Source organism: Ammospiza nelsoni, chromosome 11 (assembly GCF_027579445.1).
Source record: "Ammospiza nelsoni isolate bAmmNel1 chromosome 11, bAmmNel1.pri, whole genome shotgun sequence".
Taxonomy (NCBI): Eukaryota; Metazoa; Chordata; class Aves; order Passeriformes; family Passerellidae; genus Ammospiza; species Ammospiza nelsoni.
The window spans coordinates 11,383,058-11,407,753 of NC_080643.1; the positions used below are offsets into that span (position 1 = coordinate 11,383,058).

The following is a 24,696-nucleotide window of genomic DNA, read 5'->3' on the forward strand; positions in this document are numbered from 1 at the left end:
TAACACAGTACAATAAATTTGTCATAAAAGTGTACCAGGTAAATTGCAGAATCTGCCTTCTTGCCCATAGGAAAAAAAGTTCACTCACCAGCAAAAAATGGCTTACTCCATGTGACTGGGTAGTAGAATTTTGCAAGGTTTGAGTAACACCTATGGTTATTATTTACATTATTAAATTTAAAATGCAGACATGCTTTTGAGCCTTGCAAGTGTGTGGACAGCTGGTCTTGATTTTTCTGAGGTTGTGTAACAGTCACCTGTGGGGGAATCAGTTTGTCAGCAAGGCAACCAATACACAGTTTTATTTATTGGATACAAAAATAAATTAAGAATGTTGCTTGGGTTGCAAAATCAAGAACTTGAAAGTTAGGAAATACCAGATTTACAGTTGCTTATGCAACATTAATTCTGCTCCCCTGTGCACTTAATAAGGCAAGGTTCCTCTGAAATTTTTTTGGATGTGGTCATGTTAAGACTATATCATGGAGCATATCAAAGAGCAACAGGGATAAGATTGTATGGACATCTGGCATTTCTTAACTTCTTAAGTGCCCAATTCTGCAACTTACTTTCCTATAAAACCTAAGTTATTTAATTTCCTAGGTATTTTTAAAGTCGAAAGATGAGGTAAAATAAAACCTCCATATTGCTGAAGCTTGGCCATCCCTGTACTGTGCATCTTCACTGGGGCTGCAGTTGCAAACATCCAGTGTAGCACAGCTTGTGTGGCTTGGTAGCACAAACCTTGTCAGCCAAATGGCAGAAGGAGGCTGTTACCTGCTGAGGAGGTGGCTCTGGGCAGAAGGAGGCTGTTACCTGCTGGGGAGGTGGCTCTGGGCAGAAGGAGGCTGTTACCTGCTGAGGAGGTGGCTTTGGGCAGAAGGAGGCTGTTACCTGCTGGGGAGGTGGCTCTGGGCAGAAGGAGGCTGTTACCTGCTGAGGAGGTGGCTTTGGGCAGAAGGAAGCTGTTACCTGCTGAGGAGGTGGCTCTGGGCAGCAGATCCAGACTCTGGAGTTGGAGATGCTCAGGGGAGGGGACAGACTCAGGGCATTGGAATGTCATGAGAGGGAAATGCAGGTCTGTCAGAGACAGTTCTCTCTTCTTCCTCAGCATCAGTTGCTTCAGGCAGCTCTTTCCAGGCCTGTCCTGTCATTGTTGCCTCCTTTGCTCTTCATTCCCCCCTGCCCTCCTCAAGCTATTTGTGGGCAGTTTCCTTTAGAAATTTAACTTAGTGTGGCTATATCTGACCTTTTGCTATATGCCAGCATTTGGTGCACTGTACAAAATGAAACTTGCCATGTCCCACTGATGTCTCCTTTTGCATGTTTAGGATTTAAAGACCTGAGATCACCACAGCTAAAAATACTTTAAAATAGTTAAGAAATTGCCTGTGTGCTTTTAAGTCATATAAGTACCACCAGCAACCCTCCTGGCTGCTCAGAACCTCCTCCAGGAAGAGGAGACATCTTCAGCTTGGCATTCCTCTTTGTGTCATGCTTACAGAGCCAGGTCAAGACCTGTACATACCATCTTGCCTAGAGAACAGCTTGTGGTTTGGTTTTTATCCTTGGATAGTAAGGATCACAGGGTTTTTAATCTGTGTAGCAGGCCAGGGCTGGCTGCTCTGGAGATGGATGGTGTAGGATGTAGTAACAATCTTGAGCCTCCACATTCCCATATCTGTTAGTGTTGCTTTTTCCACATAATGGGAATGCAGCATAGATTAATAAAAAATGAAATCATGACATGAACCAGTTGCTTCTCACTTGGTAAAACTAATGTTTTCATTCAGACCATGTCAGGAATTCAGTGTTTATTTTGGGATTCAACCCTGCTAAGCTTTAAGCAGAGATGAAGGAATCTTGCACGATGAAGGTGCTTAATGAATGAACAGTGCCCTGTTGAAACCCTGTACGTGCCTGGAGGATGCTGTTAGGGAGGTGTAGAGCTTTTAGAATCTAGAGCAGTCTGGTTGTGCACCTCTCACTCATTGTGCTCATTCAGTACTCAGCACTCTTGGTTTTTTGCTGCCATGCAAGGTTTTACCAGGCTCTACTGGTGGCACAATGCTCAGCAAAGAGAAGGGCATTTTACGGGCTTGTTAAATGTTCCCAATTGTCCCTTTACTCAGAAAGGGAGAGAAAAGAAAATGTTTTTTGGATATAAGAAACATAGGCTGGTGAGAGATGGGACAAACATCTGAAAACCAAGTTAATGGATATGTGGAGAAGTTAATGTGATGGCTTCCATTACAACAGCAGTAATGGGATGTGAAGCTGAAGGCTGCTAGTGCTAGAGGAAATTGCAGAAAGAAAAGTCTTTATGCTGCTGTAATTAAGGTCTTGAGGAAAAGCTGTGACTGACCAAATAATTCTTTGTCCCATGTTGTTCAGCTAGTTCTCAGTAACCAGCTATAAGCTAGAAGTTTTTGTAGAATCAAAAAAGCTGGAAACTTGGTCATTGGTGCAATCCTCTCAGTTCTTTTCTCCTTCACCCTTTTTGAGGCCTCATGTACCATCATTTTCCCAATGCATGAAACCTTGTTTTAAAAGAGAACAGGAATTTGCAGGCTCAAAAATATTCCCATTTCTGACACAGAAGTAGAAAGTGCTTGAAACTGTTTTCTAGAAATAAATGAGCTGTCACTGATCATGATGAAGATGTCTCAAGTGTACTTTTTCTGACGTACAAAAAAGTAATAAAAATGCTTTGTATTTTCAGTATTAGTCACAGGTTCTTTTTGTTCTTTTTTCTCTCCTGTTTTTCTGCTTTAGTTCCAATTAACCTTTTATGAGTTTGCTCAGAATAATTCTTAGGCCTTTAAAAGAATTTCTTTTTAAACCCATGTAACTTTTTATTAAATCAGAAAAGGTTATTCCTTCTCTCTCTCAGTATCTTTTCTAGTATTTAATATTCAGTGCTTTTACTTTGTCTTAGCCTTTCCTTATTTCCTTCTCATACTGGCACCACTTTGTTTCCTCTTGTGTTTCTGTTCTGATCCACTTTTTTTTCCTTACAAATACATTAAGAGATGAGAGTTATTTCTCTCAAAATATGTGTGATGGATTGTTTAAGAGGATGTTCAGGTGACAGTCATTTTTGAATTATCCTAAAAAGGAGGGTTTTTTAACAGGCTGGACAGTGGAACTTGCTGTCCTGCTCAAAGGGACATCCTGGAGTTTTTTTTCCTTGGAATTAATACTATGGTTTGTACTGAATTCCAACACATAACATGAACTGTGGTTCTGCAAAGAGTCTAAGGCAGGGTAAGTACTGAAGAGATGAGGAGTGCAAGTTGGTTATTTTTTTATGCTAACTTCTTGCTTTCAGCACAAGGGTTATGTGCCAGAGATGCACATACTTCACCTACAGTTATAAAGCACTGTTTACTTTTTTTTGTGCAAACACAAAAGCCAAGTGGGAAGGGATATTTCATAAACTCAGTGCTATTGTGTCCTCTGGTCTAAGCCATAAAACAAGAGTAACAGAGACATTCCCTTTGAACTTGAAATCCTTTTCTAAGCTGCTGATCTAACCTAAGTGAGAGGGGGAGGCTATACCAGCCAGAAAATTTCTCTTCTGGGTATTTTTCCCGTCTTGCCCCTTTTCTTTTTTAAACGTCCTTAAGTGAGTTTGATACTGCACCTCTGCCCATAAATTTAAAAAAATATTATCGTAATGTAGGTCAGTGAACTGAAACGCCACTGTACACCATGGGGGATTAAAGTCAGAGAGGCAGCCCTCTCCCACTCCTACTAGGTCATATGACAATATAAACAAGAAATGCAAGGAGCCTTCAGCTTTTTCTTGCCCTAATCCTTTGTTTATGCAGCACTTAAACTGACTTTTGGGGTCGTCTCTGTCTGGCATTAAAGCCCTAAAGCTTTTTGAAGTTTCCCTGAAGTTAATAAAATTAGTCTGCCCTCATTGCTAGGCCCCTTGCTGCTGCTTCAGAGCAGACTGCGGATCCCTTACTGTCTTTGTGGCATTTGGCTTTGTAAGTTCATAATATTTTATACCAAAAGAAAGAGTGTTTGAGAGAAAAGCAGAAAGCTCTCCCGAAAGGCTGTTCAGCTAATAGGCAAAGTGATTGCCATTGTAGATGTTCTGAGAACTCAAAGGGGATTAACTTAAAATCCCGCGATTGGAGGTAAATTGCTGGTAAAGTAATTGGAAGTGTTGAGTTTCAGTTAGAGAGAACAACATGCGTTTCTTTCCCTTTTTACAAAGCAAAGCTAAACCAAAAATATAATTTTTCTTTTTCTTTTATTATTTTCTAATGCAATCTTAAAGTTGAGAAAATGAGCTTTCCTTCATAGCAATTCTCTGCTACACTCATTTATTTTAATGCAAAGACTGATCCAGTTATCTTAGTTCCTGTTAGGACAGGCACTCTAGTTATTTTGTCTTTGTCAGGGATAAATTGGTGATAGGCTCACAGGAGGGCAAGAATGGCACAGGATGGGGTGTGTAGTATTTAGTGTGTGAGACAGATACTTTGGGTCATAGAGGTTTTATTCCAAACAGCCAGTCAGGCAAGTCACTGATCACTTATTATCTCAGCACCACTAAAGTGGTTTTGTTTCTAATGGCCTGTAGAGATGCCCAAGGAATCGTGGTGATACCTACAGAATGTATTCATTGGTTAAAGGAAGGGGTTTTTTTAAACAAGTTGGGTTAATAACTGGCTGGATGGCCGAGCCTAGAGAGTGGTGGTGAACGATGCTGCATCCAGCTGGCAGCCAGGGACTACAGGGACCACAGCCCCTCAGGGATCTGTGCTGGGGCCAGTTCTGTTTAATGTTTTCATTGATGACATGGATGAGGGGACTGAGTCTTTCATTGGTAAATTTGCAGATGACACTAGGCTGGGAACGTGTGTCCATCTGTTGGAAGGTAGGAGGGCTCTGCAGTGAGACCTGGAATGGTTGGATGGATGGGCAGAGTCCAATAAGATGAAGTTTAATAAGTCCAAGTGCCGAGTCCTGCATTTTGGCCACAAAATAATCAATAACCCCTGCAGTGTTACAGGCTGGGGATGGTGTGGCTGGACAGTGCCCAGGCAGAAAAGAACCTGGGGGTACTGATCAACAGCCGAGTGACCATGAGCCAGCATGTGCCCTGCTGGCCAAGAAGGCCATCCTGGCCTGTGCCAGGAACAGTGTGACCAGCAGGAGCAGGGAGGTCGTTCTGCCCCTGTACTTGGCACTGGTGAGGCTGCGCCTTGTTCTGGCCCCTCAGATTGGGAAGGACCTTGGGATGCTGGAGCGCGTCCAGAGGAGGCAACGAGGCTGGAGAGGAGCTGGGAACACAAACCCTGTGAGGAACCACTGAGGGAGCTGGGGGTGTTCAGCCTGGACAAAAGGAGACTCAGATGTGACCTTATCACTCTGTACAACTCCCTGAAAGGGGGCTGTAGTCAGCTGGGGTTTGATCTCTGTCTCCAGGCAGCAACTGACAGAATGAGAGAACACAGCTTTCTTAAGCTGCACCAAGGGAAATATAGGCTGGATATTAGGGAAAAGTTTTTTACAGAAAGGGTGATAAAGTGCTGGAATGGTCTGCCCAGGGAGGTGGTAGAGTCACCATCCCTGGATGTGTTTAAAAAAGGACTGGATGTGGCACTTGGTGCCATGGTTTAGTTGAGGTGTTAGGGCTTGGTTGGACTCAGTCTTAGAGGTCTCTTCCAACCCAGTGATTCTGTGACCATTGGAGTGAAAAGAACAGTGCAGCTGGAGTCCTTGGTTACTCTCCTAAACTGAATGTACAAGGGCAAGACCCTAAAAAGCACCTTTCTTTATAAAAGATAAGGGTTTTTTAATTCAAAGGTTTTAAGTGAGTGTGGCATAACTGAATGCTGATAGAGTTTCTGTTCTAATACTCAATTTTTTAAATGTTCTAATACTCTATTTTTTAAAGGTTTTTTTAAAGGTTATCATTGCTGGTTTACTCTAAGGCACTTGATGCCTGTAACACTCGCTCACAGAAGTCACTGGAGTTTCTGACAGCCTTGCTGGTGAGGCTCTAAACTGAGCCATGCTAGCCTAGTATGATTGCTCATCCCATAATTCCATTTTAAATTAAGTTAAAGATAACTTTGAAGTGCTCTTGCAAAAATAAAAGATGTTTAGAAAGATGTTGGCCTTTTAACTTGGCTTCCTGTGCCATTTGAGGGATAACTGCAAAAATAATAGATATATTAGAGATCATCCCTGGAGCTTATTGTACCATCTGTATTTCAAACACAGGGGAAAGAAACACTAGCCAGCAGTGGACAAGAGGGATGAACAGTTTTGAAATTCTTGTTTTAGGAATAAAAGATTTATAGGATGAAGTAACATTTTAATTTCTCCAGCCACTGTAACAGGAAAAAAAAAATAGCTTTTGAGAATGTAAGTTCTTCCTCAGGTTGGAATTAACAGCTTCTTTTTCTTCTAGGCTAGGCAAAGAAAGGCAAGTGTGCCTGAAAGCTTATCTCCCCTCTCAACCTCCACCTATTATCAGGGGCTCTAGGAAAAGACATTATTCAGTTTTGCATTTAAGCCAGAATGTTGCTGAGCAGTGATACTGCCATCATTGGTTCACAAGCTGTTTTGAAGCAGTGGGAGAGGACAGACACAACAAAAAGGCAAAAATGTGTCCTTTTGGGCAAAGATGAGGAGTTTGGGCAGTGAGTGCTGTTGAAGCATCTGAGTGTTCCTGCTGCACCCAGCCCAGAGCAGAGCTGCCTGTCCTGCTGTCATCTCCACGTGACAGAAGCAAGAAGGGCTGTGGATATTCCTCATCCTGCACTTGGTCTGGGACAGGGAAAGGTCCTGCCAGTGCTCTCTAATACTGCACAGTCCTTTCAGGACTGTTTATAGCTGAGCAAGTAAGTTCTGTTTAAAATAAAACAAAAATGAAATTTCTGATGCTAGGTTTACTACCATACTGAGACTGGCATTAAAATGGAGGCATATATATGTAACAAAATAATAACAATTCTAGGAATTTGAGTCCTTATACGCATTATAGTTTATGGAGGAGGCTTCAGGGAAGGACAGCTGCTTAATAAACCAGCAATATTTTGAGTCATCAATATTTTGAGTTCAATTAAACTGAATTAAGGGGAGTGTTCAGAACTGATTGCAATTCTTTACTGTTGTAAGTCACTTTGGTCTTTGCAACCCTTAGGTATAGCTAAAAATGATTCCTGAGATGTGAAGAAGAGCTGCAACTTTTACCACATAAGATAATCTTGGAAAGATTGAAGTAATATCCCCATATTTATTCTGATAAATAAATGTTCTTTCTGCATCTACAAGGTAGAGTAACTGCAGGCAGTGGGTGTACAAGGATATTCACACCTACAGGATTAGGCTCACTTGACTGCACCTTATACTTTGTAATGCCTGAGGGAGGGTTGTTTATCTTGCCTTACCCACCAACCTCACTGCCTCTTGTTCCTGATAGCTTAATTAACAATTCAACTTGGAATGGTTCTTCCCACTGGGTTACAAACCTTGAAATTAAAATTGGATACAGTGGTCATAAGGCTTTTGGTTTAACAAATCAATATGTATGTAAAGGTGAGTATTTAAAAGGCTCTGTTTAGAAGCTGTGTCATTTCTTTGGAAGTGTCGCTGTTGGAGTGCAGGTCTGGAGCTAAGAGAAAGAATGGTTATGTAGGTGATAATGTGCTTAGCTGTAGAATAAATAATGGAATAAACTTTTTGTCAGCATAGGTACTTCAGTGACTTTTATGGAAAGGTTTCAACGCAGAAAAAATATTTTAATTAACTAATCTTTACACCATGTTCTGATGTAGGTTTTATTTTTCTTATAGTTTGATAAGGGAGGTAGAAATGTGTTAGCTCATAAAATCTATGGTTTTAGACACAAATTGCCTTAAACTCAGCAATTTAGATGACTCACACAGAGTTTTGCTCATTTGGGGGAAATGGTTTGTGAAAGGTGGAGTCGTAGAAGTTGCCAAACTTGGCACATAACATGGACGATTTCTTGTCACTTTAGCTTGTGGATTTATGAATCCTTATTTTTGTTTGCAGGTGATGGACGATTACAGTGTGATTGGTCGTTCATTGTTTAAAAAGGAAACAAACATCCAGATTTTTGTGGGTCTGAAGGTGAAACTGTCTACAGGAGAAGATGGAATAATAGATGGTGGTTTTGGACAAAGTGGTAAATTCAAAATCCGAATTCCAGGTAGGTGTTAGCAGTTAACTAATAACAATCTATGTCCAGTGTGGAGGAACTTTCCACATTGCAAGGTGAAGTGCTACCAGTGATCTCCTGAAGTTTTGAATGAGCTCACACCCAGTTGGAGCAGTGATCTGGTGGGACCTGTACCTCTTCCAATTACATGATGGTGGCTGTGACTTACAGTGTGAGACTGAATGGCCTGAAGCCACCTCCCCTATGTCAACAAACTCAGGTCTCAAAATGCCTTCTTGCTAAGTGGCACTAACACAGAAATCATGCTGTGCCCAGAGAGGTTTGTGGTAATCTCTCCTCTCTTAATGTATGTATGATTTGCACCAGAGCCCTTCGGAACAAATAAAAGAAAGCAAACCTGCAATCATTTTTACCTGTGGCTGCTTATTAAATATAGTATATTGGATGCAAGTTCCTTAAATTTGCTCTGTTCTGCATGTTATTACCTAACTTGCCTTCAAGCAAAACCTGCTTGATAAATGGGGTTTTGGACATCTTGAGAGTTTTTTTGTTGCTCCTGTCTCCTGGTTTTATAATATTATATGTGACTGTATTTTTCGTTGTTGGTGAATTACAGGAAGGATTTATGCCTCCTTAGGTTAGAGCATAGGAAATTATGGGTGCTAGAGTTTATAAGTGTCATTTATTGGGGGCTTTTTTCCCCCTTTTAAGGCAGGAGAGTAGTTCTGAGCCTTTTCAAAAGGCGGTAATTGGTGTTGCATTTAACTCAGATTGCAGGATAAGATTTGTAAGGATACCAGGCAGTACTTTTGTATTTCTGTTTTGTCTTCAGCCCATTTGTCACTAGTTAATCCCCCACCCTCTCAGGGAGATGAGCAAGATTGCTTCTGTTGAACAAGTGGAGAAAAGAAATTACAATATTCTATGGCAGCAAACATTCAACATAGCCATTGATCTTCAGAGAAGGGTGAAGTTTCCTGATTCCTTGCAGAAGATGTACTATCTTTCCTTTCAATTTAGAGTGGGATGCAACTGCTCTAATTTTGACCCTCTGCAAGTTTCTTTTCTTCTTCCTGTCACAGAATAAGAATTTGTGACTATATAAAATATCTCATGTGTTCTATCCTAGCTGTACTTCTAGTTTTATAATCAAATGCTAGATTTTGCAAATAGGTCTGAGAGCCTAATTAGCAAGCATGCTTCACATTTAAAGAAAAAGTTTGCAGCAGATTTGTGTTTACTTTCAGTTTTCTGGTATAGAAACGATTGTAGGGATTCACTGAGGTGCCTTTAGGTAGGTGATGAAATGATGCATAGATTACCTTAGAGCTAGAAAGCTGAAAATCAAGATGGTGTCTTGCTTAAAAATGCAGTTCTGTAATGTTCTTGGTAACTTTTCTCTCCCAGAGGGAAAGATCTGATGAACAAAAAGAACAGGAGGAGGGCATTTACATTGCCATTTCTACTTATTTGTATGGAGGAAATGGTTCTTCCTGGGACAGAGAGAAGCCTTATAAGGAGTCTCTGGCACCCTTGTGGATTTAAGCAGGAACTGTAATTGTGAACCAGCAGTTACATTAAGAAAATTATATATAGATTTAGATAATGGCATTTTGCTCTGTCCATTAAGCTGGTGGGAAGAAGTGATACCTTTCACCAAGGTGTTCATTATCTAATCTTGGTTACACTCATCAGATGTTCAACAGCAGACCTTGAAACAGAGGACCCTTTATGGTTTATTCTTTCAATGAGAAGAATATGTGGCAGAATGCTAGAATTTAATACCTCTCTAAAGTAGGCAGAATAATACAACTTAGTTTGCTTTGCTTTAGTCTGGGTCAAACTTGGGTGCTCTTGTTGTCTGGAAAGAAAAGGCAGTAAGTTAAGTCAGGTTGAGGGTATCAAGGAAAAGAAGCACAGAATTTGAAACAGTCTAAAAACATGTCTCTTTAGGAGTTCCAGAGATTTGTGTGTAGGGGGAGGGCCATTGCTGTGATACTGCTTGAGTCAACTGCAGTTCACATTCCTTTGTTAGGTCAGTGTTGCTTTGTCTGCACCCTGTTTTGTTTGTGAGTTGGTTGTTTTTTTTAACTTAACTGGTCAGACTTCTCTCTCCCTCACCCCCACCTCATCTTTCATCCTTGTTTTCTCTCATGCAGTCTCTTTCATATTTTTTGGGGTAGACCTTTTTTTAAATTTTTCTAAAGTTATTTTTCTGTGATTCCTTCAGAAATGCATCAAGGTGTGGGAGGGAAGGAAAGGAGGGAAGTTTCCAGGTTGAAAACTGCCTTGTACTGCCTCAGCCTGGCAGTCATCAGTCCTCTCATATTTAAAACCAGTCAACCCTAGAATTGAGTTGGTTTGTTCAGCTAGTTGACCTGGTTCTAGAAACAAACCTCTCCATGGCAGTAAAATTCAAAGAGATCCATCAGAGATTTGTGTTCTGACTACTAAAGGTGATAATAGACCATGGCACATCTTAGGGTGCTGCATGTCCCACTGGTGCAAACACCTCTCACATGGGCAAGTGTTGGGCTCCCCAAATGTTCTTCCATGCTCCCTTGGGAAATGGCTTGTGTTTGCTATGGATCATCCTGGGAACTTTGTCTTGTGTCATCTGTGGGCTGACACTTGGCAGAACTCAGCTGGGAATGGCAGAATGTGGATCTGTTTCTTACTCTGGCACTGCTTGTGTGCAGCAATGAGTCAGATACTTCTCTCTGCTCTTCTGCTTTGTGAAACAGGGATAACTATTGTCCATTCTGGAAAAAAAACCCCAAAGTAATGAAATTCCTGATTTAGATTTATTCCAGGCTTAGAGCATTAATATTTCTTGAAAAGACATAATTATCTCTCTTTAGAGTACAAAAAGCACATCTAGAGTACAGCATGCAATTGGAAGTTCCTCAGTTGCTGAAAGATGTCAGTACTTTGGAAAAAGTTCAGGGAAGAGCAGCAAGAATGCTGGAGAGGCTGAAGGGATTGATTTATGAGGGAAAGAAGATGAAAAGAAATGCATGAAACTTGGCTAAACGATGTCTAAGTGGGAGATATTATTATCCACAAGTATTTTGAAGAACATAATGGAGAAGAATCCCTTAGGGTGGTCCAAGGAGGTGGAAGCAAAGCTTAATAACAGGAAATAAAGTGTAACTTGACTATTGAAAGATGTTATTTAGCAGAGATTTCTTGCGCTGCCAGATCATATTTGCAGATGAAGATGTATTCCAGTTTGACAATATTTTTGTGTAGTTTGCCTGGATGTTTGCTAGTGCAGGGTAAAACAGGCAGGCAGTAGGGTGGTGGGTGGAAGTACAATTTATTTTTCAGCTCACTTCTGATTTTTTGTCCAGGCATACTTTTACTGCTTGAATGACAAGGTATAACCTTTCTAGAATGTTTGCAACAGCATCTAAAAGGAAAAAAAAAGTATTTGCTGGCAGATCTGCTGTTCTGTAGGGCTCAGTTGTGGAGCTGTTTGTGCTTTAACTGAAGGCAAAGTTTCAAGGCCTGTTAATTGACAGGATGACGCTTCCTTTCCAGACTGGTTGCATGATCAAATGCATAAAAAGGGGAACATAATCTCTAAACTCACAAGAGAGTTTTGTGTAGTTTAACAAGCTGCTTAAAAAGCAAACGGGGTTTGAAAGGCAATTTAAACTACACTGTTTTTAAAGATCTGCTTTGTGTGGATGAGGGAGCCAGCTACTGATGGGGCTCTGCTTGCTGAGGTGGGTGATGTGTGGCCGCTGTTTTAGTTGTAAATGGAACACTGTACAGGGCAAATGAGTGAGAAATATTGTTCAAGAACAAGTTTGGGGAGGCAAGGACTGTATGCTTGAGTGTCTTGTTCTAAAGAAGATAAAAGCTAACAATGGCAGTCTTTGGAAAATGCTTATTTCAACATACCTTGCACCAAGGAATGTTGTGCCAGTTGATAAGACATTGAGAGGAAAGTTCAGCAAATCATTTGAATAACCTAGTGCTAATTGTGGATTTTGTTTAACTGTCTCTCACCCAAGAACTGACCCTGTAAAACTGTGCTTGGTTTGCAAAATCATGAGCTGTTGCTGTGTGTCTTGATATCTTCTAAAAGATTGGCTTTAGACATGCCTATTTCTTTGGTTTTGGCTCATTGCATTTGTCATGTGCTTGATTATTGTAAAATGCAGCAACTTTTAAAATCTAATTGGAGCATGTGTGATATCTCAGGCATGGTTCACTTTCCTTTCTGTCTTTGTCTAATTTCTAGTGAAGTGTTCATCCTTTCTGAGGCACTGCAAGGTGTCTACCATTCTCCTTCTTTTTGACTAAAAATTGCTGTACGTGACTTAAAGAGTCACCTTATTTCTTAATGTGAAAGAAGCAGTGCATATCTAACACTCCTAAGAGCTGAACACATTTCTGAATTGAGCAAATTTAAATGTAATAAAAGACACTTTTCATAAGAAGAGATAAAAATGGGAATATTGGAGTACAAGCTTTGTGGCTTCTCTGTTCTTTTTAGCCATACAGGATAACAGGAGTTTTGGGTTTCTTAAAACAGTTGAAAACAAACTGGTTTATGACTTTGCCTTTTGTTGCCAGTAACTTTTTGCCTTGCAGTTGAGAGAACAAGTCCATTTCACTGTTTCCACTGCTTGTCAGGGTAAGAGGGGTGCCATAAAGGTCGGTCCTGAAGTGACAGCACAGTTCTTCTCCCTCACCTCTGGGTTCCTGCAGTGTCCATAACATGACATACAGTGGTCAGAATTCAGCAAAGTGTCTTATTCTTGACAATTCCTTGTATTCTTACATATGAAATTAAGGGTAGAAATACAGAATATGTTTCCCCCTTAGCATATTATGGATTTGGTGCATCTGTGGTGTTTTTATATTTTGCTGCTTTTTCAATTGGATGAGATTCCCCACTGGTTTGCAAAATACTTAATGACATAGTGGGAGAGCTATAATGTAAGAGCTGTACATGAACAGCACCACTCTGCATGATTTCAATTCCAGTTAAAAACTGAGGGTTTAAAAGTGCAATTCAATTTCTTTTCTGTATTTTTTAAGGATTCCACTTAAACCAGGAAGTTGACTGGAGGTTAAATAGCATGAGGGCAGTTAAAGTTAAGTGAAGATTGAAAAATACAACAGCAAAATAATTTGTGTATCACATTGTCTTCTGTACCCTCCTCCTTAAGAGCCATCTTAATTGTATTCTTTTTTGATATTTGATTTTTTTTCATTACTATTCAAGGCACATGTCACTTTGTTCAGGTAGGTCTCAACACTCCAAGGTGGCTGGCATTTGTGGAATATTACTTTCAGGGGTTTGGGTTTTTCTTAACAATTGTAGGAGACAAGCTTTAAATGGTTGACTGTAGTTAATGTCATATTCCCAGCTCTGTCATTTGGAGGACACTCCTTACTGACATCGGTAGGAATGGGGCAGCCTAAACCTTTTCATTGCACTGAGAATAATTAAACATCCTGTCACTGAGCAGCATACCTTTTTTGTGGGAGATCTTGACATTTGGAATTCTTTGCTTGTGTTGCATTAGAATAGGATAATCTTCTCTTAGGCCAAATGGAATTTAGGCACATTTAATGTCCTTGTTTTCCCAGCCTGGCTTCTGTTTTAATAAAGGAAAATAAAAAATTGTTGGCTGCAAGGGTCTGGTGGGTTGCCATCCCTTTCAGTATCAGGTGAGGCTGAGCAGTATTTCAGTCAAGAGGAAAAACAAAAGCCCAAGGGCAAAGAAATCTGTGTAGCTGTGTTTTATTTAAAAGCTGGAGATTAGCTCTGCTTGTTCTTTCACAGTCTCTTTTCCCCTACCCTCTAAACCAAACAAAACCTAAAATCCTTAAGGGGTACTTCAGGCATAAATCTCCTTCTCTCCTTTTTGTGAGAGTTGGCTGGTGCAGCATGGACAGAGGCTGGGAGAGGATTGTTGCCAGAGAGGCATCACTCCCTGTATGATCCCCTCTTGAGCAGATTAAACTGTAGTGATGTGCAAGTCCTGGTGACCACATAGGAACAGGGAATTTGTACTGCATTTGCACAAAAAGGTTGGCCTGAAGGAATCAAGCCTACTTTTGAGTGGTGACATCATGTGAGCCCATATTGACCTTTGAAGCTGAATAACCAGATTTATCGACCTTAGAGAGTTCTTGTGGAATCAAAGTCAAAATTTGTGTACATTCCTTCTGAATGAAAACAGAAGTCAAGGAAATAACAACTTACTAACTGCCTGTCTGCCTCATTCATGATGGGATTGGGAGATCCTGGTCTTGTCTGCAATGACAGAGCTGCAGGATGGAATCTCTGCACGGGGAATGTGTTGATAGTGAGGTTGGTTTCACAGGCAGCAGGTCATTGCACACTGGAGCAGATGCTGCTCCCAGGGCACGTTAGGACTCTTTGGATTTGAAGTTTCCATTGGAGTATCTGTCCAGCAGGTTGTTTTTCTGGCATCAAGCAGACATGGACTATGGAATTATCAGGCATCAGGTGATGTAGCAGCATTTTAGTGTGTCTGCAAGAAAGGAGTCCAGCTCCTGTGTAATCCCTTGTGTTGGGTACAGAATGGGCTACACGGTGAGCCTCTGTGTCATTGAAAAGAGTGAGAAGGAGCCTTTTATTTTACTGCCACCCACCCTTTCTGTTCTTGTGCAAGAGGAGCTCGATGGAAGTGCCATTAGTGCAACAGAAGGAACATTGGTGCTTTTGCACCACATGATGTGACTGCAGTGTTCATTTCCTGAAGCCCACATCTCACCAGTGCCCACCACACTCCCTCGAGGGCAGGGCTATTGGTGGCCTTCAGGAAGCATTCTCTTGCTCTCTGACCAGCCTGTTGTGGCACTTAAGAGCAGTGTGTTCTGAGCCCTTTCTGCTTCCCTGAGTAGCAAAGCACCTCACACTTGCACAAGTGTGAGCTCAGCCCCAAAGCAAACTGAGCTTTCATTCTGGGCTTTGCTGCCTCCTGGGTTCATATTCAGTTTGTTTGTGTTATTCTTCTGTATTCTGTTTTTCTGAGCTCTTTGTATATGGAAAGCAGTAAGGATGTAGGTGCTGCCTCAATCTATAGAGACAATTACCTTGAAAAGACAAGGTGGTGAAGTTAAGCATTTAGATATTAAAAAAAAATCTTAATTATCTCTGCATTGTGAGATGCATTATGACAGCAGGTATAATTAGATGATTGCATTCCCCACACTGACACAACAAGGAACTTTGCTGGTTTTGGTGATGCTTTGTAACTGAATTGTCCTGTACTGGGGGATTTTTTTTTTTCTCCACGGTGAGTAATCAACTCCTTTATTTTTTGCATTTTACTGGAGTCCTTCTGTAAATATGAAATCAATTATTTGTGCTATTTATGAAAAAAAAAAACCTAATAAGAAAATTAAAAAAGAATTCCAAGGGATGGGACTTGTTTGACCATAGGGTAACAACTTCTACAGATTCTACCACTTGGGGAAGAAAAAAAATACACAACCCACGGCCAAAAGAAACCCCACTTGCATACATTTTCTTTTCTTAATACTTGCTTTCCATCTCCATTGAGCCTCTCTTCATTTTGACTAAGTTTTTGCTAATGCTCTCACCTCTCTCCTCTTTGCTTCTGTTCTTTATTCATCTGCTTCTGCATCCCCTGCCCATCTTTCTTGGTCCCTGAAGCTGGATGCCAGTGACAGCTTGGTTTTTGCCCTCAGATATTTTTGCCAGCATTTTCAGGCTTCTGTAGGGATGTGCAAGGTAGAGGTGATTTTTTCTGACCTGTGGATGTTCTAGTGCTGCAATATTGTGAGCTCTTGGAAGGAAGAGCTGAAGGCAAAATCCAGTCCAGCTCTGTGCCTGAGATTGCCCTCTGCAGATGGAGGCCACTGGGAATTGAGCTGCCAAAATAGTCTGCTCCAAGTGCTTTCTAATTAAGTTTCCTTTTTTGCCTCCAAGAACAGCAACTGCTCCACTGGTTATTCTGAAGTTAAGTTTCAAATCCCTGTTGCAAAATAGAAAGATGCTATAATAGAATTTATTTATCTTAATTTGAGGATAAAATCAGGATCTGATAGTGTGGGAAGAGCTTGGGAGACGACTGTGGGTTTTTACAAGTATTTTTGAAACTGAGCAGTTGTTGTTTCAATTGGCAGTGGCATTGGTAGTCAGCTGTCCAAAGTACTCATGAAAGTAAGCCCCCAAAGAATGATTTTCCTTTTATTAAAAGAAAAAAAAAATCTGTAAAGATTGTTTCTTTTCTTAGATAAACTCAGGTCATATATAAGATTCTCCTAAGCCACAGGAGCTAGATACATAAATTAAACAAACTGAGATTTGCGCTCAGTTGCATGTTTTTAGGATCTGGAATTTCAAAAGAGGTGCACTTATCTTGAGATTTGTGGTAAAACTGAGAGCTGGAAATGCTGCTGTGTATAATAACCTTACTTCTGTGTAGAGTCTCTTGTGGTCGTAAGTCTTTCCAGTTAATCCAGGCTTTGTTATTTTGGGGGAATGTAGTTATTGTGGAAAGTTGCATTCCCTGGGAGAAAATAAGCATCTTGCACATTTAGGGCTGTTACTTTGCTGAATTTTGAATAATTATCACAGCAGCTGTAAGCTCTTGGGGGCCATTGCCCAGTGCAGCTCCCTGGCAGGGCATGTCTGCAGGGGATGTGGCCAAACAGGAATAAATTGTCAATTTATTGCTCCATCTGCCTGTGTTTGTTCTGGGTTGTATTTGCCACCACATCACTCTTAATTTCCAAATTCTCTAACACCTCTTGGCTCCTTGCTGCTGTTATGGGAACTGCTTGGTGGGCTGTGGTGAGTCTTGCTTCACCTGCTTAGAAATCCTTTGTTTAATGAGGTCCTTTACTGGAGGTTACCTTTTTGAAGAAAAAAGGAGGAAGAAATCCAACATGTGGGTGGGAGGCAAAATTAAATATTCAAAATGAGAAACTGAGCAAGTTTATTTCCCTTATAAAAGCCATCCTACCCTGTTTGCATATGTGATGGTTCCATAAACACACAATTTCAGAATAGCACCATATTTATGTTTTAAAATTTCTGCTGCATTTTTATTTTGGATATTTTTAATTTTTAAGTGGAGATGCCTTGCACAGTCACTACAACCCAGTTGTCCTGTTTCTTACAGACCAAATTCTTCATGTAATTTTGACTTCACTGGGTTTATGCTGCTGAAGTTGCAAACAGTTTGGATTAGAACATGGCATGGAACAACATGATTGCTCTTGCTTTCATGAAATAGTACAGAAGTTTAATGTACCACACATCCTGCAAACAAGAGCAGGATGCATGTGCTACTTTCTATCTGTTCTTTGTTGTTGTCCTTTTTAGGTGTTTCATTTTGCAAATTCAGTAATTTCAAATGTGAAAACTTTTTTTTCTTAAAAAAGAATATAACCAACAGTGAGTTTTATTATGTGTTTATACAGTTTGGCTGAGCAACCTTACAGCATCAAAAAATAATAATTTGGTAATATCTGGTCTCTCCTAGAACAAATGGGAATATATATGTATATATTTATACTTAGTTCTCATATACTTGCCCTTTGCAAGTTTGGGATGCTTCAGTGACTGCCTTGGAAAAATGTACAGAAGGAACAAAATACAGTTTATTCTGAAGAGTTAAAAGACATCATAAAAATGTGTGTTGGTTTACTGCTGCTCAGTTAAGCATTGTCCTTTTGGGAAGGAAGGGCCCTTTTTCTTGCTGAGGGCTCAGCTAATATCACTGCAGCTAAATATGTGGAATTCAGGTACATGACCAAACTGCCCAAATATGGTACTTTTAAAAGTGATCCTTAAATTCTCCAAAAAATACGCGGGGGATATACACAATTTATAGTTGCTTCTTTTGATGTTTTAGGTGGAGTTTACTTTGAAGGGTTATGGGTTTTGGTGAGAGATGGCTGAAGTACTCTCTGGACAGGTGGACCAAGGGTTTCAGGATGAGCTGGTCAGGAGGAACTTGCTCTGTCCTATTTGTAGTGGGCAGCTTTCTCCAAGACCCCACTTCTTTATGTGGAGAAAGTAAGTGGAAGCCATGAATCCAAACTTTGTGTTCCCAGGTCTGTAGTTTATTTATGCAATACCAAAGAAGGAATTATTTCCTTCATCTTTATTTCTGCTTTCTTGTGTGCAAAACGGGATGCTAGTTTTTGGATGTTACAGTTCTCACTCATGGCTTTGCAGTATTTGGGTGGAAAATGCTTAGGTTACAAGCCTTTACATAACTTTGATCTTCTTAAGTCTCCACAAGGCTCACTCGTGCATTCAGGTTGCCCCCTTGCCATGAAATTTCTCTCCCTTTCTGTAAACTGTTTGTGCTCGTTGACTCGATTTTGATCGTTCATCCCCTGGGCCTTTCACCTTCCCTTTCCACCAGTGTTTGTTCTGATAGCTTTTTGAAGTCTGAGTAAAAACATACACCACGGGGGCTTCCTGGAGGCATAGAGCTTTGTGGTTTGCAAATTGTAGAGTATTTGAAGTATCGACTCACAACAGTGGCCAGTGCACAGGGTATGAGAACTGTTGTGTGACAAGGACGTTAACCTTGAGAGCCTGATCCATGTTTTGAGTTTGGGGACAAAAAAAAATAGTTGTTCTTAATAGTGTGCATTGATTTCAAGGAAGTCTGTGTAAAGGAGTCTTTGGTTTGTGTTTTCACAAAGGAATTTGAGTGTTTAATAAAGAATAGGAAATAACTGGAGCTTCAATAGACCTGTTTTCATAGGGAGGGCTCTGCTGTAACATGATTTTGTATAATGCTATACATAAGCAACAAAAGCATTTCCTGCCTGTAGCTACAGTATTACTGCATTTAGAAGAAAATTGCAAAAAATAACTTACAAAGTACTTAATACATGGAATAAAACTTACAGGAAAAGTAGAGAAGACCATCATCCTGCTTAGAAAAGTCTTTCTTCTTGTAATATCTGAAGTTGTAACTTCACTTCCAAGAATTCCATATTGCATGCTTTTGTACTATGGGTTTTATTGACAATATTTTTTTAAACCTCTGAGCCCTCAATTCCCCTCACCACTTTCCCCTCATCTCCCTCACCTACTCCAGATTAGCATATCAAGACAATTAGGTGATTCAGAGAACCTCTTCTTTCCTGTTATAACTGATGAGTTACCCAGGTTGATGTTTTACCCTAATCTATTTCTACTCTCCCCTCCCCACTCAGTTCCCTCTCTGTTTGACCATTTGCCTTTTTTCACTCTGCAGCCCCTTCCCCTGACCTTTCCCATACAACCCAGAGCAGCCTGTGCTGCTTTTTAGGGTATTTTTAATGAGATGTGTGTATGTGTGTGTGTATATATATATATATAGTGTATATATATATATAGTGTATATATATATATATATATATATATATATAGTGTCTGTGTGTATATATATATATATATATATATATATATATATATGCAGAACCCTGAACCAAGAAGATGGACCTGTGCCATCCCTTTGATTACTTTGTTGTTCCATCCTAAACTGTGTCATTGTATGTAAATGAAAAACATTGTTTCTGTGGTGCAGGATTTTTGCTGTGCACCTGAGGATTTTTAATTCAGTACAAGTTTGCTGCCAGGTATGTATTTACTCCTCAGTGCACTTGTTTGCCTTAGCTTTCTGTCTGTGAAAGAACAGTTCTCTCTCCCTAACATAGCCAGTTGATGTATGGATGTGCTAGGCAAGGGACTGAAGTATCAGCTCATCAGGATTGGTATTACAACATGAATGCAGCCTGTAGAATATGCATTTGTTTTCCTTATGATTGCAATGAATTATCTTCTCAAGCTCCCACAATGGTAACATGGGCTCTGCCAAGCAGCATAAGAGAAAGAAGATGTTTATTGAGAACTGAAAATGTGCTAAAGAATGCAAGTTCCTGCTGACAGGAGAGCAGGCTGTATATCATGAACTGGGGATTTTCTTTTCATGGCTCATTACAATGGATTGTTCTCACAAGTACCTCCTCAGAAGATGTTCAAAGATTATAGTCCCTTTGGAGTTCATGTGGAAATTGATGCCTGCTTCCCCAATCCCAGACTTTTTTCCCCTAGTTTTTCTTGGTATTTTCCTTGTTACGCTCTGAAGTGAGTAATTTGAGGACATAATGTAATTGGATTTAGTTATGGGTTTTATTTTTCTGTCTTGAAATTGTATGCATTCAGAGAAAGATTGACTTATTCAGTGAATTATCAGTGTTTTTATTTTTCACTTGAATTGAAATTTAAGCTTGGGTTTATTGACCCAGGCTCTCTGTTGAGCTACTCTTCCTTTTAAGAGAAGCTGAATATTTTTAAGAATATTTTTCCAATGACCAAGGCCAAATAGAAAGGTTTTTTGGGAATATACTAAAATATGTATATAATTTAATATTTGATGATTTATTCCTGTGAAAAATCAAATTAATGTCTCACATCTGTGAAACATTTGTGAAACTACAATTTGACTATTTCTGTTCAGTTGATCATTGTGCAATTCACTAGTGTTAAGTCTTAAATATGTGATTAGATTTCAGAGTTAATGTATGCCGGAGTAAAAGCAGGAGTGAGTCTCTTTTAGAACTTATTTCTTATAAGCACAGGAAAAAAAGTTTTATTTGGCATTTGGAAAACATTATAGGTAGATTAACAACAGATTTTAAATGTTGTTTCTCTGTAAGATTTTGAGCTTTAATAAATACTGATTCTTGTAAGAAGACTATACTGTAGAGTTTTGCAAATGAGTTTGGTTGAATAGCTTTATTTTCTCTAATCATTATAATGAAAGGATGGATTTGTAGTGTACACAAATGATTGCTTTTTGGGTAGCTAAGAAATGAGGGAAATCTTGTAAAGATGGAGAAAGGTCTGTGTTATTCACACTCTGAAGTTTCCTGGGTTTGCTTGCTGATGGTTGGGAATCTTCTGTTATAGACCTGTTGATTGCCTCTGTATTTAAAGCTTTTACTCTTATATTAGATACTAGGTTTTGATTTCAGGACACACATCCATGGATTACACACAAAATAAGTGGAAGCACGTTATGGATTCTCTGCTGCTTTCACTGAACCAGGTAGAATTGGCTTGGGGAGGAAAAGGAGGAAGAGACCATCTGTAAGCAAATTGATGGAGGGTATTTCAGCCCACCCTGCCAGTTATTTCTCATCGAAGCTGTCTGAGCCAGTCTTGATACAATTTAGCTCTTGCCAGCCAGAAGGATTTTATTTATGGAACAGGGCCTGTTGAAACTTCCTCCGACCCTGGAGAAGCTGTGAATGGGAGAGGGCTGATCAAGCAGGCATGTCTGGCTAGCGTATGCATTTCTTTAATAAGGCAGGGATTGATGTCTTTTGCAGTTCAGGGGTTAGATAAACAGCAGTCCCTGGGTTCAAGGCTCTCCATGTTCAGTTGTTTGTTTATACGGATCTCAGAAGGTTAGCTTAGCCTTCTTGACATCCCCAGGGAGCTTTCCTGACCATGCTGTAACCTCGTCTGCTCCAAAGCTGCTCAGGAGGTGTCGCATCGCCTTCGAGGAAAAGCACTGCCTCAGTGGGGTGTGCAGCTCAGACCTGCTCTCAAAGTGAGTGTGCAGCTCAGACCTGCTCTCAGACTGAGTGTGCAGCTCAGACCTGCTCTCAAAGTGAGTGTGCAGCTCAGACCTGCTCTCAGACTGAGTGTGCAGCTCAGACCTGCTCTCCGACTGAGTGTGCAGCTCAGACCTGCTCTCCAATTGAGTGTGCAGCTCAGACCTGCTCTCAAAGTGAGTGCAGTGTGCAGCTCAGACCTGCTCTCAAGAAAGGTAGATGCAATCAGAGTGGTTGGAACACTGGCTCTGTCTTCAGGAACTCATAAATAATTTGCACATGTAACTACGGTGCTTTCATTCTGAGACTTGATGTTTGCACACAAAGATGCCTACAACATTCAACTCAGGATCTTACTGATTGCAGTTCTGAGAAATCAGTGACATACATGACTAATTTGACCAGAACTTTGAGGTTGTTTTACTAATTTCTGCTTCTGTTGACTTGCAGTGGTAGCCCATTAAATTGAACAGGATAAACCCCATAAACCACAAATAAATAAGTAGCTATGTTAATAATTTTTCATTAAAAAAATTAGTGATGGTTACATGTTGAACAATACAGAGAGTTAAAGCATGCATCTAATTAGGCTCATTTCCATAGCTGTTCTGTCCCAGTTTTCCTCCTTCACAGAGGAGGATGATGATGGTCACATGAGAAATGATAAAGGAATGGTACAAATTCATCTGGGTCTTATTGCAGTGTAGTTCTGATGAGTAGAGTTGTTCTGGAACTTGAGGATGGCTTTGCTCAGGGTTAGAAGTGTGCTTTATCACAAGTGGGACTGGCTGATTTTAAAATGTGACATGTTACAAAGTTGGCATAAATCCCAGAATTTGTTGAATTAGTTTTTGCTGATTTGATGTCTGGTTATTCGTACTTCATTTTTCTGCAGCAGCTTCAGTCTGTAGCTGTGCAGACCCAAACAGACATTAATAAACTGGCTGCACACCTACAGCACAGCTTGTGAAATATCCTCTCATACAGATGGGGAAACTGAGGCACAAACATGGGCTGTTAATGGCCATTTTTGAGAGAGCAGAGATCTGAACAGACCCTTCCTGTCCTGTAACCCCCAGTGTTGTGCTGCTTGACCTGCAGTGTCGTCATTTCCTTGAGATCAGTTTGGGCACTCCTAGAGCTTCTGAGGAAACCTGAACTTGGTCTGGTGTTCTCAAGTAGGACAATGCTCCTAAAGCACCCTGGCCTGTACAAATCCACATGGATGGCATCCCAGCTGAAAGGTGTTCAGAGTGGGGGAGAGGTCACTTCCATGCTGGCTGAGGTTTCAGAGTGCCAAAATATGAACATCTTGTCACTTTTAAATGATGTGTGGGGTCTGACTTCAATGCTGGGTTTCGTATTTAATCAGTATTAATATGATAACAGGAATGTGGCAACTGAAGCGAACACAAAGAGATTATCTTCTTAGCCAAATGCATCCATTAGCTAGGAAATATAGGTTTCTATTAAATGAAGCGGACAGATGGAGTATTGGAGGTGACTGAGAACAGCAGGGGGAGGGGGCTAAGAGGTGAAAGTTGAGGTTTAGAAAATCTCTATAAAAATAAAAACAAACCATCCATCTTGATGGCTGGCGTTTTACCCTCGCGTTGCACTCTCAGGATGGTGCTCCGATTCCTATCAAGAACATTATGCTGAAATTTAATCTAACAGAGCACTTACTCCTGCCAAACTCTGCCTCAGCAACTGCTCCACGCCCACAGAAAGAAGTGGCCAACAAAGCTTCAAATTCAGGACAGTGTTGTGCCATCTTCAGGAAAGCTGCTGCTTTGAGGTCCCAGGGGAAGACAGATTGGATCTTGTCCCTCTAGTTTGTTGGGTTTCTGGTTTTTTTTTAATTTTTGCTAGAGAAGCATGTTGGGGAAACAAAATCATGTCCCAGCATTTCAGAGCAGTTGGAAAGTAAATTATTCATCTCTTTGTGTGTATGTATAGGAGCTCTGGTCTCATAACTGTTGTAACAATGTTTATAACCAGTGTTTGAAACCAAGGTTATAATAGTATAAATAATTTTAGATAATGCAGATAACGAGAAGAAAATAATATAATTAGAATTTTACAAGGTGGACAATTCACTAAGATAGATGGAGTAACACAATACATTAAAAAACATAAATCTGTAACAGCACAAACATGACACTGGTGACAGGAAACATCTGCATTGCCAACCATCCCTGGGCTGGCCACAGCCTCACATCTGCACCCCCAGCCTGGGAGCTGTGTGTGCTCCATTGTATGAGTGCACATCACACCCTCTGTTCTGCCACAGAGGTTTGGGTTATTTTCTTTGGGCATTTTGTATTGGTTTTAAGTCTATAAGCATTTTACTTGAAAGTGAAATTGAAGAAACCATGTAGGATGGTGCTGCTTAGAAAGAGTGGACTAAGTGTGAACAAACTGTAGTTCAGTTTTTTTTTTTGAAAGCTGTTTTGAATTGGACCTAATTACTGTCATGGCAAATTCTGCATGTGAGCACTGAGAGTCTGGTTGGCTGCAAACAATTTTTCATTGCTTGTTCTTATCTTTCATCCTATTTTGATTTTGCTGCCAGTGATTATTCCTCCCCTGGATTTTGAGGAATTTGCCAAGCTTCCTCTGGCTAAGCTTTGTGTGGAGTTTTTAGATTTGGTGGTGGGGAATGGGAGAGGAAAAAAAAAATGTGGTAGGAGGGAGAAGCAGCATCTCTCTTCTGTCTGGTGTTCCAGACTTCACACAGTCTTACAAACAGTTTGTAAACTTCACTGTTTACAAACACTTTACCGTTTTGTAAATGAATTTTATGTTCTTTTACCTAAATTCATGCATTACTTCTGCTTGATTTTTCTCTAAAGCCTTTAGGTGCTAATAAAAATCGGACTCATGGAAAGTCCACAGTGGACTTCTTGATCCTCTACACTTTGCCCACT

At 40.3% G+C, this 24,696-nt stretch overlaps 1 protein-coding gene across 4 annotated transcripts in view; it reads left to right on the plus strand.

Annotated features, from left to right (window-relative positions):
* The window catches only part of EEFSEC (eukaryotic elongation factor, selenocysteine-tRNA specific), a 121,329-nt gene that overhangs the window by 72,391 nt on the left and 24,242 nt on the right, over window positions 1-24,696 (plus strand). For all 4 annotated transcript variants that reach the window (XM_059480422.1, XM_059480424.1, XM_059480423.1 and 1 more), the window contains one exon: window positions 8,050-8,206. In XM_059480422.1, coding sequence (XP_059336405.1) covers window positions 8,050-8,206 — 157 coding nt within the window. The remainder of the gene's footprint in view (window positions 1-8,049; window positions 8,207-24,696) is intronic.